At 36.2% G+C, this 14,779-nt stretch overlaps 1 protein-coding gene across 1 annotated transcript in view; it reads right to left on the bottom strand.

Annotated features, from left to right (window-relative positions):
- The window catches only part of NEK5 (NIMA related kinase 5), a 72,358-nt gene that overhangs the window by 10,164 nt on the left and 47,415 nt on the right, over window positions 1-14,779 (bottom strand). Inside the window, 2 exon segments of the mRNA XM_081045390.1 lie at window positions 9,398-9,532; window positions 10,620-10,751. Of these exon segments, the coding sequence (XP_080901516.1) occupies window positions 9,398-9,532; window positions 10,620-10,751 (267 nt within the window).

The raw sequence follows: 14,779 nt of genomic DNA on the forward strand, positions 1-14,779 counted from the left end.
TAATCATTACTGTCTACAGAGAAAATTCAAAGCACATACACACAACTTTATCTTTTTTGGGTGGCAGGGGGGTGGATATATTGTTGTTATTTAAAATGTAATTTTATTTCTCTTGAGAAAATATCAGACTGAAGATAGTACAATATTTTATTTCTTTATGGAAATGTAGGATCCCCTTGACAACTCTTAACATTCCACTGATTATAAGAGGCACTTTTATTTTATACACAAATAGCAAAGAAAATGTTCCCAGTAAAATAATACAATGTTTTCTTACCCTTAGAATATATAAGTTACAAATATAAATTATTACAAGAACTCTTTTAACCCTTTCTAAGCATATATATTTTTTTTATCTCATATCACTCTTGTATACTCATAGAAAGGAAAATATAGTGAAACACATCGGATAAGGTATAACTGAAATTCCTCACTTTCAGAGTCTTATTCCTCTGAATTGTTTTTTTTACATATCAATCAAACTTTTATGGATTCTTATTCAGAGAGACCATAATAAAACAATTGATGAGACAATCAAGAAATTTTGAATTACTTTTTAAGTCATTGGTGTATTTTTTTTGTTGTGGTAAAAAATATATGACATAAATTTACCCACTTAATTTTTAAGTTAACAGTACAGTATTATTACATATATGTACATTGTTATACAATAGATCTCTAGAACTTTTTCATCTTGCATAACTGAAACTTTATTTCCATTGAATAACAATTCCCCATTTTCCCCTCCCTCCAGCCCTTGGAAACCACCTTTGGCCTTTCTGAGTTTGACTACTTTGGATAGGTCATGTAAGTGGAGTCACACAGTATTTGTGTTTTTGAGATTGACATTTCACTCAGCATAATGTTCTCAAAGTCCATCCATGTTGTAGCATATGTCAGGATTTTCTTCTTTTTCTAAGGCTGAATAATATTCTATTGTATGTTTATACCACATTTTCTTTATCCATTCAACCATCAATGAACATTTATTTTTGCTTCCATATCTTGGCTATTATGAGTAATGCTACAATGAACATGGGTGAGCAAAAATTTCTCTTTGAGATCTCGTTTTTTGGTTGTTTCTTTTTGATATATACCCAGAAGTAGGATTGCTGGATCATATGGTAGTTCTCTTTTAATATTTTTAGGAACCTCCATACTGTATCCTATAATGGCTGCATTATTTTATAATCCCACCAATAGTGTATAAAGGTTCCAATTATACCATATCCTTGTCAACACGTGTTATTTTCTGTTTTTGATAGCAGCCATCCAAATGGATGTGAGGTGATATTTTTTTGTGGTTTTGATTTGAATTTTCCTGATGATTAGTGATATTGAGCATCTTTCAATATGCTTGTCATTGATGTCTGTTATTTTTTTCTACATAATTTCAATCTTGTTGCAGCCAAGAGCATTGTTGAAACAGATTTTCTTAAAAGAATACACAAAAGAACTAAAAGAATTCACAAAAACTGAAAATGCTGGTTTTTTAAGTGGCTTTAAACTTAGGTAGAACTAGACTACTTTTAACTACCACGTTGGGAATTTTACTAAGTATGTCTACATTAGTTAGCTTCTGCAGAACAATAAATCACCACATAACTTAGTGGCTTGAAACAGTAACCATTTATTTAGGTTACAATTCTGCAGTTAGCCAACCTTAGCTGGGCTCAGCGGGTTGGCTCTTCTGGTATCAGCTGGGCCCACTCACACATCTGCAGTCACTGGCCAGGCTAGCTGGCGGCTGGCTGGTTTAGTACGGCCTCACTTGGGATGGACTGTCTCTTTGTTCTACATGGGGTGTCATTTTCCAGCAGACCAACCCAAGCTAGTTGAGAGCTTGACAGGTTTCCAAAAGAAAAAAGCAGAAGGTCCCTGAATACTCAGACTTGGCACACAGCCACTTCCACTGCATTCTGCTGGTGAAGCAAATCACAAGGCCAGTTGAGATTCGAGAAGAGAGTGGGAAAAAAAAACATTTAATGATGGAGTTGCTGTGAAGTCATATTGCAAAAGCCAAGGTTACAGGGAGGAGTGAAGGACTGTGATCATTTTTGTAATCTACACTCTACAACCATCTGGATCCTAAGGGTCCAAAGAGTGTTTTACTTTAGCCTCCAGGAAAAAAACAAAAAACCCTACCCACTGATACCCATTCTACTAGTTTTGATGTTAACTGGGGTCCCGACAATAATCTATCAGGACTGCTGCCTGGCCTACAGTGACTATAAAACACCACTGATTGTACACTGCATCCCAAGTTCAGAAACATTAAAAGAGGAATGAGGATGATGTGCAGCTCAGAACTGGTGAATTTCAGGAAACTGAGGCTCAGAAGGGTTAAGTGTCTAGCCTAAGAGCACATGATAATCAGCTGGAACCTGCATCAGAACCAGCATTCTTGGTCACTGTTTTAAAAACTAGAAATTATAAAGCACTTATGCAGACAGGCAACTTGCTAGGCAATTTACATATCATATCTCACTTAATATTTAAAACAATGCTTTGAGGTTGATACCATTTTAATATTGATTTTACAAAGGAGGAAAATTAAGAAAGAATGGTTATCTTATTGGTAGTATCAGAGCCAGAAATTATACCAGATCTGTTTAGGTATAGAATCCATTCTTAACCATTATTCAATGCTGCATGGTAATATGAGTATACTGCAGAGAGAATCTAATGTATAAACAACCTTTATGTGTTCCAAATGTAAATGTAAATGTATAGATATTTTGCGTTGTTTCCTCTTTCTTAGCACAATACACCTTTGAACATTTTTACAGAGGAAATTTATACTATTATAGTAAAAAATCCTAAAAGAAAAATCAAACAATGATACAGGTATAGGGAACTATATTTATGTATCAATAGAGAAGAAATAGCTTAGGAATGGATCCAAGTATATATAAGGATAAAGTAAAATAAATTTTGAGCCAATAAGAAAATCTGTTAGTCAATAAATAATTTTGGAAAGTTGGTTATTTTGAAAAAAAAAAATTAAAGTTCCTACATTATACCAAAATAAATACCAAAGAATTAAAGATTGAATTGTGAAAAAATAAAACAAAAAAAGAACTAGAAAATAAGAGTGAATATTTTTCAGATTTCAAGCTGAAAAAGCCATCCTAAGCATCCTCACAATACACAAAGGAAAAGATTGCTACATTTGATTATCTACAGATTTAATATTTTGAATGACTGAATTAGAAAAACATTTCACAAATACTATGGAAATAACTGTTGTAGGCAAGAATTACTGATGTTAAAACCATTAAGTGAATGGTTGATGGGGATTTGTACATTTGTATAGTGCCAAAGTAACACTGCACAGATTGCATTCTAGCCTTAACATGCAAAATATAATTGTGAACGGGAGGTTATCAGTCTAGCACCTCCTTTGATCAGTGGTCAGCCTTTGCTTTACTAATGGTGCAACAATAGGACTTGTCTTCTGCTGTGATGCTATACAAAGTATACATTACCTAGAATATATTTTAGTAAAAACCCTTTAACTTCAAACCATCAAACTTTAGATATAATTCAGTTTACAAGAAAATACTTGTATATAAGGGATATATTTTTATTTATAAAACAAAAAAACAATCAGACAAATCCAAAAGATGGGACATTCTGGAGAACAACATGGTAATACCGTCAACAAATCACTGTCATGAAGAAAAGGATGCAGAGGAGAGCTGTACTAATTTAAAAGAGACTTAAGTGAAATATTAATCACATGAAATGTTGGTCCCTGAGAGGATACTGCTTCGGATTATCAGATGTAAAGGACATTTTTGGGACAACTGGAGAAATCAGAATGTGGCCTGTCTGGGTATTAAATGAAGTGAAAATTTACTGAAATAAAACTTTATAGCCCAGCTTTGAACATACTGGTAAATGTTCCAAGTGTACTTGAAAAGAAGATATTTTCTGCCATAGTTGGGTGTAATGTTCTAAGTATGTCAATCGTGTCAAGTTTATTAATTCTGTTGTTCAAATCTACACCCTTACTGATTGTGTCTGTTCAATCAGCTACTGAGAAAGGTGTATTACATTTTCCCACTATGTGATAGATTTGTTTATTTCTATTAGATCTGTCAACTTTTGCTTTATACGTTTTGATATTGTTATTAGGTACATAGAAATTTAAGATCATCATGTCTTTCTGATATATTGATACTTTTTCCATTATGGAAAGTCTTTATCCATAGTTATGCTACTTGCCTTAAAATGAAATTTTCTTTTAGTGTTTGCATGTTATATTTCTTCCACCTATTCACCTCTCACCTTCCTGCACACTTATATTTAAAGAGTGTCGTTTTTAAAGCAGCAGGTTGTTGGGTCTTTATTTTTCTTTCTTTTAATCCAGTCTGAAACTCTGTCTTTTAATTGGAATCCTTGGTCTATACATACTTAATGTAATTTATTTTTATATATTTGAGTTTAAATCTACCATCTTACTATTTTTTTCTATTGGCCCATCAATTCCATGTCCCTTTTTTTCCTTCCTTCCACTTTTTGAATTAAGTATTTATTATAATCTCAATTTTTTCTTCTGTTTATATACATAATTTTACTATTATATAGTATTTACCCTAGATATTACCAAATGCATTCTTGACATCTTAAAGTATAACTTAATACTTTTACCATTTCCCAAACAATGTGCAAATACAAAATATTCTAACTATAATTTACCACTCCCAATTTATGTGCTATTTTGGTTATGTATAGTCTCTCTCTCTTTCCATCACTGCAAGTAAATTCATGAACTTACTATTTTTTCATATGGGCAGTTTTACATTAGGAATATACTATTTTTTCATATGGGCAGTTTTACATTAGGATATACTAAAATTTATTTAAGAAGTTGGGATTTGAAATAGGAATTAAAAGCAAAGTGTGGCATGTTTTTTTTGTTTGTTTGTTTTTGTAAACTATTACATGACTGTTCATGTACACATCCTACCAGTGTGGTGGATGTTGCACCACACTGTAATTAAATGTTTAACCATTTTTCATCAAACATAAGTTTCATCCAAAACCACAACCCATATTATTTCCTAAAAGTGCATAAAATTAATGAAGTAGATTGATATATCTCATCTATGAGGTCGTCTGGCTAATTAGACGCAGCCTGAGTACTCCACTTCATGTGGGAAGCTGACAGTTTTTGTTTTCCTGTTTTAGGAAGACAATTTTAGGAGGGTCTTGTTCTTGTTTAATAGGAGACAAGAAAGAATGTATGGTTAACAACAGAAATGTACATCAGCTGTTATTCGAATAGGCAACTTGTTACCAAGGCAACTGTGGGGCCTGAAAACTTACACAAGAAAAATGGAGGGTACCTTCCCACCAAAGAGTCACTTGGAGTTGTTAAACGATAAACAAAGTTACTGACCTGAATTAATTATGCACATGTAAAAAAAAAAAGAAGTCCTTATCTAAGTAGTGTAGCTTTTACTAGTAAGATCCATTCAAAAGGATTTTAGAAGGTCTTGCTATTTTAAACTTTTTAAATTAGGACAAATTAAACATGTACTTGAGAAAGCCTCATTTTTAAATGAAATTTAGAGTTAGAAGTATCAAAGCAATTTATTTTCAAGGATTTGGAAGTTTAAGCTAAAGACTGTTTGATGTAGGATATATGAATAATGCTTAAGTGTATGATAAATCACTTATCCCTAAAAGCATTTATAAATTGTCTATTATACTTGTAATCAAAGTTACTAAAATTTACACATGCATTAGGAAGTCATTAGGAAGATTCTATATATCCATAAGAATTATTTTTAATGTAATTTCCCTATCCCACTTAGTAGCAACACAAATATTGGCAACCTCGCGCCTTTGCATAAAGTAATACTAAAAATGTCCTATGGCTATATGCTCCTTCACAGAGACGACAGCCACCTACTAAGTTCTAGGCAGACCAGACACTAAGGATGGAGAGGCAGTGTGGGTGGTGAGTAAGACAAAGCTCTCATAAGCTTATTTAGTGAGGAAGAAATATATTAAACAAGAAATTAAAGTGACTTATCTTTTTATGATCAGAGAATTTATGTCTTGTGGGATATTAAGCAGGGAAACCAAACCTAGAGAACTGTAAGGAAAACATGCGCAGATGTTTTCTCAATCATCTAAAACAGTGGTTCCCTTCCCATGGTACACAGGCAGTAGTTTAATTTAGATACTGTTTATAGCAATCACTAAAAGTTCACAATAATATCATCACTGCATCTTTTTTATGATCCGCACTTAAGTGATCAATATAATAATGAAGTGTCAATAATTTCCTACATTTAACAAATATTTGAGTGTAAATGAATCTAAGTGAGACTGAACGAATGTGAAATTGTCAGAGGCAGCTAACAGAGAAAAGACAGTGGACAAACTTGAGGACTTATTAGGCTTTTTTGGATTAAAGAGAAGCATATTAATCAAGTTGCAAACTCTTTCACTCATTCATTCAAAAAACACTTATTCAGACTGTAGTATATGCCAGACCCCTTTGAAAAGCTCTATCTGGTAGTACAGGGAAAAGCAGGGAGAGAAAGGTAACTGCCAATAAAACATAATGACACATAAATTAAAAAAGTAATAATTAAAAAAACAAACATAATGACAGAAATGGATGGGAGTTCGCATCAGAAAGAAACCTTCCAGGAGGGATTATTTTGGCAAAGGGACGAAAGCATTCATTCTCAACCGGGAAGAATTTCTGCTAACAGAGAAATGCTAGCAGCTTTGGTTTTGGGATGGCCCAGGTTGGGAAGGACCATCTGATCTTTAATGTGCTCAGAATCTGCAAAGTCTGGATTTTATCCTGAGGGTAAATGGGGAATCTTTTGCAGGATTTTAAGCCAAGAAGCGACTTCATCCATTTTAGGAAGATTATCTGGCAGGACTGCAGAGGGTGAGCTGAAGGAAAAAAGACGAAGGACAGGAAGTCAAGATGGCTGCACCAACGGGAAAGGTGAGATGAGGCCAACAACAAAGTTAGAGGCTGAAGGAGCAAAGCTGAGTTGGAGTGGGATGGGACGTCAGCATGTTACGAAAGAAAATACCTGCACTTTACTTTGAATGCCACCTTTGGAGGCAAGTTCCTATTTCTAATCCTACTTGTTAGATACATTGCTCATACGTGCCTAATGTAAAACCATCCATGTGAAAATACAGTAAGTTCATGAATGAATTTGTCATGATAGACCAAAAGAAGAGTTTTCTATGACTCTCTCCAATGTGGACGAAAAAGGGGCCACATACTAAACCTGACAAGCTCAGGGGAGGCCAGCACAGTGGGCCTTACAATCTCAGAGACCAAAAGCAACCACAGAGAATGGCTGTGTGCCATGTCAGAGGGCAGTAGATGGGGGGAGGAGGGCTGACACTGTGTGAGGGCTGTAAATGACAAATGTCTAACTATGACATTGTTTTATACATCTGAAACTAATTAAAAAATAGAGCACACACAAAAAAATTAAATTAAATTTAAAAAAGTAAAAAGTAACCACATAGGATGGTCAGAACATAAAAATTTCTAACTAAAAGCGGGTCATGGCGGGTAGTCACATCCTAGGCGTTTAGCTTTCTTCACAAAGATCTTTAACTTAAGGGAGTCTGTCTATTGTCTTTTTGCATCTAAGATAACATACCTTTGAAACATCAGTGTTTTCTCCTTTTCCAGACCTCTCAGGGCACAACCCACTATACCAGAGCAGATACCACAGAACCCCACTGTTATCTTGTTCCCCACATTCCATCTCTATGTGCTGTAAATGTTAGTTATTAACTCCTGTACCCACCAATGTAAAAAAAGTATGTGTCTCTCTGTTTTACTTTTTATCCAGTCCCAGAGATTTCAACCACTTGGCTTTCTCCTGCCTCCTTCATCTGCCACCATCATGTACCCTCCTTATGTCTCCTCCTTTGATTTTAATGTATAAAATAAGCTGCAAAACGGCCAACAGATTAAGAAAAACAGATTTTCCTAATCTGTTGAGATTTTGCTTCTTGGCAACTGTGGTCAGTTCAGCTCAAATAAACTCATAAAAATTCTCTACAGGTTTGGACATTACATCTGTTGATACCAAGAATCATAGGGGCAAACAGAAGAAGAGAGACTCATAGCCCCAAGTAGGTCTACATGGGAGTGTCATAATGGGAACCTCCCTCCTATTAGCCCGGGGTCCCAGCTCTTGGCTTCCAGGCCAAGCCAGGCCTGCCCAGAGATTCCTCCAGCCACCTCCAGTCCCACTCAGAGACAATGCTTTTATCCCAGGACAGAAGGGAAGGGAGCAGACAAGCAAACAAGTAACCTTCAGTTTGTGGTCCTGGAAAGAGTGTCTCAAAGACAGCATTCTCTCTCTTTTTCTCTCTCTTCTCTTAAATTTTAAACAGCAGTATGTCAATTTAGATAAGCCATAATACCGAAGGATTTCATATACTCAGGGACTCTGGCCCCTTCTACTGATCCTAGATTTAATCAAACCGGTTTTCTGAGTCTCCAGTATAGGACCGTGTGTCTCCTCAGGTACTCCCCACTTGACATGCCCTTTCTTCTTGTCTCAGTCAAACCCTGCACATTGTTTCAGACTCAACTTTCCCAAAGATTGTGAAATTGGGTTTCATAAGGTGGCAGACCACTCTTCATTAATAATCGGGTAATTCTTGCATTATGCTTAGTGTTGTATATATTTTTGTACTGTTCTTTAACTTTGTAAGTATTGCCAGCCTCTTACTATCTAGTCTGTTTCTATGCCTTCTTGCCATCTCAGCCTCACGTCTCTGCATCACCAGGGACCAGACTGCCCACCTGTGCAGATGGTCCTCATTTGACACCTTCCTGTCCACAATGGCTTTTCTTGCAGCAGTTCACACCTGCATACCTGATAGAGGACAAATCCCCATTGTGATATGAATTGCCTCAAACTTTAGAAAATGATAGTTGGTTTCCCTGAAAGTAAACATAAGCACAATCTTGCTAAACACTGGAGGCAAAAAGCACAAAAGCCGGAAAACTACGTTAAGATGTATTTTTATTGCCCATAGGATCATATTTTGAGTCTGCTGAATAGCTGTTAGAAATAAACTGACCCTGGCTGGTACAGCTAAGCGATACCAGCTCATTATCTACACAGCCACCAGTCCTGTTTAACTTTTCATCAGTTGTCAAATGATCACATTGAACAAAATTACCCCACTCTTCTTGGAAATTTTGTTAACGGCATTTGGGACAGGCTTGGACAAAACAAATCAACTTCTGAAAAGGCTTAGACACCCTCCCAATTCTTTCTCCAGGCTGAAGGTATTTTTATCCCCTTTCTGCATTTACAAGTGTTTGACAAAATTCCTCAGGGGACTGGTTATGTTCTACAAATAAACTACATACCAAATTCTTCTTTGGCAGAAAATGAGCTACTTGTTAGATGTGCAGCTGCCAAAACACTCATTAAAGTTCCTGGAGCTTCATGCTGCCACCGTTTCCTATTTTCTGGAACGTTTTTGATCACCATCACTTGGCCATCTGAAGAGGAGACTGGGTTATTGAACATAAAGATGCTTCTTCATTTGAGTTTTTATAGAATCACAGAATGTTAGAATCTTGGAGGGAACCTCATCACCCCCTCCATCCCACTCATTTTATTAGTAAGAAAACTGAGATACAGAAAAGTTTAGTGACTTATTGTCACATAGCTGATGAGCAGGAGTCCATGTTAGCTCTGTAAACTGGCTATTTTGATGTGTTAAAATTTCTACTGTAATTGCTTATTTTAAATTAACTTTCCCCTCATACTGACTCATTGGCTTAGAACAGATTAAATTGTACTACATTTGCAAGGCCTTTCTTGCAAGTTTAATGAGGTTAGTATTTTGTAATAGTATAAATATGTCAGTTCTCCAATTATAATAATTAATTTCAGTGATATACTTACATATTTCAACTTATAACATGGATATACATTTTAGCTCTCCCCCAACCCATGTTATCATCAAGGGGAACATAGGAAATAATAAAAATCTTCATCACCTATAAAGGTAACGCCTGAATGTTGCTGTAAACCTCTCCTAAGGAAAGACTATGCCAGGAGCTCAAGTGTAAACGAAGGAATTTAGATGGAAAATTTCATCACATACGAAACACCCCTAACATTTAAACAGCACATTGGTTTCCAAAGCAATTTTATATGTGTCTTTGTACTGTTACCTCTCTATATCTTGTGAAATTGCTATTATTTTAATTCCAAATGTATTGATTTAAAAAACCAACCCTCCAAAAAATTGCAAGGAAGTTATTGGGCTAGGATTTGAAGGCAAATCAAGTCAACTGCCCTTCCTTATACATTCTCTCTCACTGCGAGGAAGGAAGGATTCTGGACCTTTCCTCCTTTACATTCTTATAGCTAGGGTGGTCAGCTGTCTAGGATAATTAGCAGGCAAGTTTCTCTGGAGCTAGGGGAGGAACCAACACAATGTCTGTGGAAGGCATATGATACCAAATCTACAGGGATTGTACTGAAAAGTAAGAACTATCAGGTCAGGATGAGCACTGGCTCCATTAGGGACCTTGGTCTCCTCTTGCTGGCACTTTATGCCAACTGATTTCAATTCACCCTCAGATGTCATGGAGCAGGTGGAGGTGACGTCGGCCTCTGCCATCATCTGCAGCAGAGTCTGAGGAGCTCCCGCATCCCACTGTCTTCTGTTTTCTGCAACAGCAGCAGCAGCACCCTGGATGAACAACTCTGCGTGTAAGAAAATAACTCGTTAACTTAAAAGCAGCCTAAGGGTGACTAATTGCCATGAACAGTTCTTAGGAAACCCGGAGACAGTCCCACAGCTGGTACATTCAAAAACAGAGAAATCGCCACCATCCATCTAATAGAGACTGCTATGGACTAAATGTTTGTGTTTCTCCCCAAAAATCTTAAATTAAAATACTTAAATTATTTTAAAATAATAAATTAAAATAATAAATTAAAATAATAATAATACTTAAATACTTAAATAATACTTAAAAATACTTAAAAATACTTAAAATACTTAAAATGATAAATTAAAATAATAAATTAAAATAATTAAATACTTAAATTAAATACTTAAATAAATAAATTTAAAAAATTAAATACTTAAATACTTAAATAATACTTAAAAATACTTAAAATACTTAATACTTAAAAATACTTAAAATTACTTAAAATACTTAAAATAATAAATTAAATTACTTAAATACTTAATACTTAAATTTTTAAATGATAGTTCAAAATTTTAATTATTATTGTATTTGTTATGGTGATCTGTAATCAATGATATTTAAAAATTTAAGTATAGGTGGTATACAATATAATATTAGTTTCAGGTGTACAAGATAGTGATTCGACATTTATATATCTTACAATGTGATCACCATACTAAGTCTAGTAATCATCTGTCACCGTGAAAACTTGTCACAATATTATTAACTTGTAATTAGTCACAATATTATTAACTTGTAATTAGTAACTTGATGTTACTATTGTAATTGTTTTGGAGTGCCACAAACTGTATCCACAGAAGGCAGCAAACTTAACCAATACATGTTGTGTGTGTTCTGACTGCTCCACCTCCCCGCCATTCCCCAATCTCTCTTCTTCTCCTAAGGCCTTCTTATTCCCTGAGACACAACAATATTGAAATGAGGCCAATTAATAACTTTACAATGGCCCCTAAGTGTTCAAGTGAAAGAAAGAGTTGCATGTTCTCTCACTTTAAATCAAAGCTAGAAATGATTAAGCTTAGTGAGGAAGGCATGTCGAAAGCCAAGATAAGGCCAAAAACTAGACCTCTTGTACCAAACAATTAGCCCAGTTGAGAATGAAAACTTGAAGGAAATTAAAAGTGCTGCTCCAGAGAACACATGAATGATAATAAAGCAAAACAACCTTATTGCTTGCTGGTATGGAGAAAATTTTAGTGGTTTGGATAGAAGATCAAACCAGCCACAACATCCCTTAAGCCGTAGCCTAATCCAGAAGAAGGCCTTAATTCTTTTCAATTCAATGAAGGCTGAGAGAGGTGAGGAGGCTGCAGAACGAAGTTTGAAGCCAGCAGAGGCTGGTTCATGAGGTTTAAGGAAAGAAGCCATCTCTATAACATAAAAGTTCAAGGTGAAGCAGCAAGTGCTGACACAGAAGTTCCTGCAAGTTCTCCAGAAGACCCCGCTAAGATAATTCATGAAGGTGGCTACCCTAAACAACAGATTTTCAATGTAGACTAAAAAAATAAAACAAAACAACACCAGCAAAATGGAGTTGACGTTATCAAGATAGCAATCTAAAATGGAGCTGGGAGTCCTCTAGAAAGCTGAGCTAACTCACCCCCTCTTCGTGAAACTGAACTTTTGAACTGGGCTAAACCACAACACGTACATCCTGATACATTTCCTGGAACTGGCTCAGCATCACTGAACTCTCTATTAAAGAAATAAAAATTTTAGGGCGCCTGTTGGCTCAGTGTTTGGAGCACACTGCTCATAACACCAAGGTCACCAGTTCGATTCCCACATGGGCCAGTGAGCTGCACCCCCCACAACTAGATTGAAAACAACGACTTGACATGGAGGTGATGGGTCCTGGAAAAAACACGCTGTTCCCTAATATTCCCCAATAAAAGTTTTAAAAAAATAAAAGTTTTACCTAGCAATAGACATAAGCAATTAATCACGTAGATAGCATAGTGTAAGTCTGCTTGCCAGAAGCAATCACAAAGAGCTCTTTCAAAGAAACAGGTAATCCTTTCAAAGCCCCACTTCTTCTGTCTTTATAAACTCTGTCCCTTTGTTTCCCTTTTGGAACACAGTTGGGGTTTCTACCCAAATCTGTGTCTCCTGGATTATACTTCCTAAAAAAAAGACCCCCAAATAAAAGCTTTTATTTGCCTTGCAGTTCTTATTCAAAAATGATTAACAAGACAAAACAGCTTTATGTTGGAAGAAGAGTCCATATAGGAATTTTTATAACTAGAGAGAAGTCAATGGCTGGCTTCCAAGTTTCAAAAGACAGGCTAGCTTTCTTGCTGGAGGCTAATGCAGCTGGTGACTTTAGGTTGAAGCCAATGATCATTTATCATCCCAAAATTCCTAGAGCCCTTAAGAATTATGCTAAATCTATTCTGCCTGTGGTCTATAAATGGAACAACAAAGCCTGGGTGACAGAACATCTGTTTATGTAATTGTCTACTAAATATTTTAAGCCCTCTGTTGAGATCTACTACTCAGAAAAAAAGATTCCTTTGAACTTAATACTGCTCATTGACAATGCACCTAGTCACACAACAGCTCTGATGGAGATGTACACTGAGATTAATGTTGTTTTCATGCCTTCTAACACAGCATCCATTCTGTAACCCAGGGGTAATTTTGACTTTCAAGACTTATTATTTAAGAAATACATTTTGTAAAGCTGTAGCTGCCATACATAGTGGTTCTTCTGATGGATCTAGGTAAATTGAAAACCTTCTAAAAAGGGTTCACCATTCTAGATGCCATTAAGAACACATATGATTCTTGGGAAGAGGTCAAAATATCACCATTTGCAGGAGATTAGAAAAAGTTGATTCCAACCCTCATGGACGGCTTTGAGGAGTTCAAGACTTCAGTGGAGGAAGTCAGTGCAGATGTGGTGGAAACAGCAAGAGAACTGGAATTAGAAGTGGAGCCTGAAGAAGTGACTGAATTGCTGCAATTTCATGAGAAAACTTTAGTGGATGAGGAGTTGCTTCTTATATATGAGCAAGGAAAGTGGTTTCTTGAGATGGAATCTACCCCTGGTGAAGATGCTGTGAAGACTGTTGAAATGAATTGTTGAATCTCATGTAGGGTTCTAGAATATTACATAAACTGAATTGATAAAGCAGCGTCAGGGCTTGAGAGGATTGATTCTAATTTTGAGAGTCCTACTGTGGGTAAAATGCTATCAAACAGCTACAGAGAACTCGTTCGTGAAAGGAAAAGTCGATCGATGCAGCACACTTCACTGTTGTCTTATTTTAAGAAATTGCCACAGTCACCTCAGCCTTCAGCAACCACCACTCTGATCAGTCAGCCACCATCAACACTGAGGCAAGACTTTCCACCAGCAAAAGGATTAGGACATGTTGAAGGCTCAGATGATGGTTAGCATTTTTCAGCAATAAAATATTTTTAAATTATGGTATGTACATTGTGTTTTTTAGACATAATGCTATTACACACTTAAAAGACCACAGTAGATTGTAAACATAACTTTCATATGCACTAGGAAGCAAACAAATTCCCAACTTGCTTTATGGTGATATTTGCTTTATTGTGGTGGCCTGGACCCAAAACCGCACTATCTCCAAGGTATGTCTGTATATGCCTGTTTGGTTGGTGACAGCTTCATCCATCTGAACTAGAAAACTGGGACGATCCTTGACTCTCTTCTCTTCTTCAAGCCCCACACCTAGTGGTTCACACTCCATGCCTATTCTCACTGCCCTGCTCTGGCCCGCGCACCTGTCATTTCCTACCTGGGCTACGGACCTGCCTTCAATCCTCACCCTCCACGCCATTCTTCACTCTGCAGCCAGTGCTCTTTCTCCATCATTAATAGGATTTAATTCCCTTGACTGAAAGTTGTCACAAAGTATAAAGCCTAAGCTCCTAGGCATGTCAAGCTGTACAGGAGTAGGTACCTCTCCGTGTCTCCAGCCAGCTCTCACTCCAACAATGATCAGCATTTTGGGCTCAGAACACACGTTTTGTGTCTCCTTTCTT

This window comes from Rhinolophus hipposideros, assembly GCF_964194185.1.
Source record: "Rhinolophus hipposideros genome assembly, chromosome: 4".
NCBI lineage: Eukaryota > Metazoa > Chordata > Mammalia > Chiroptera > Rhinolophidae > Rhinolophus > Rhinolophus hipposideros.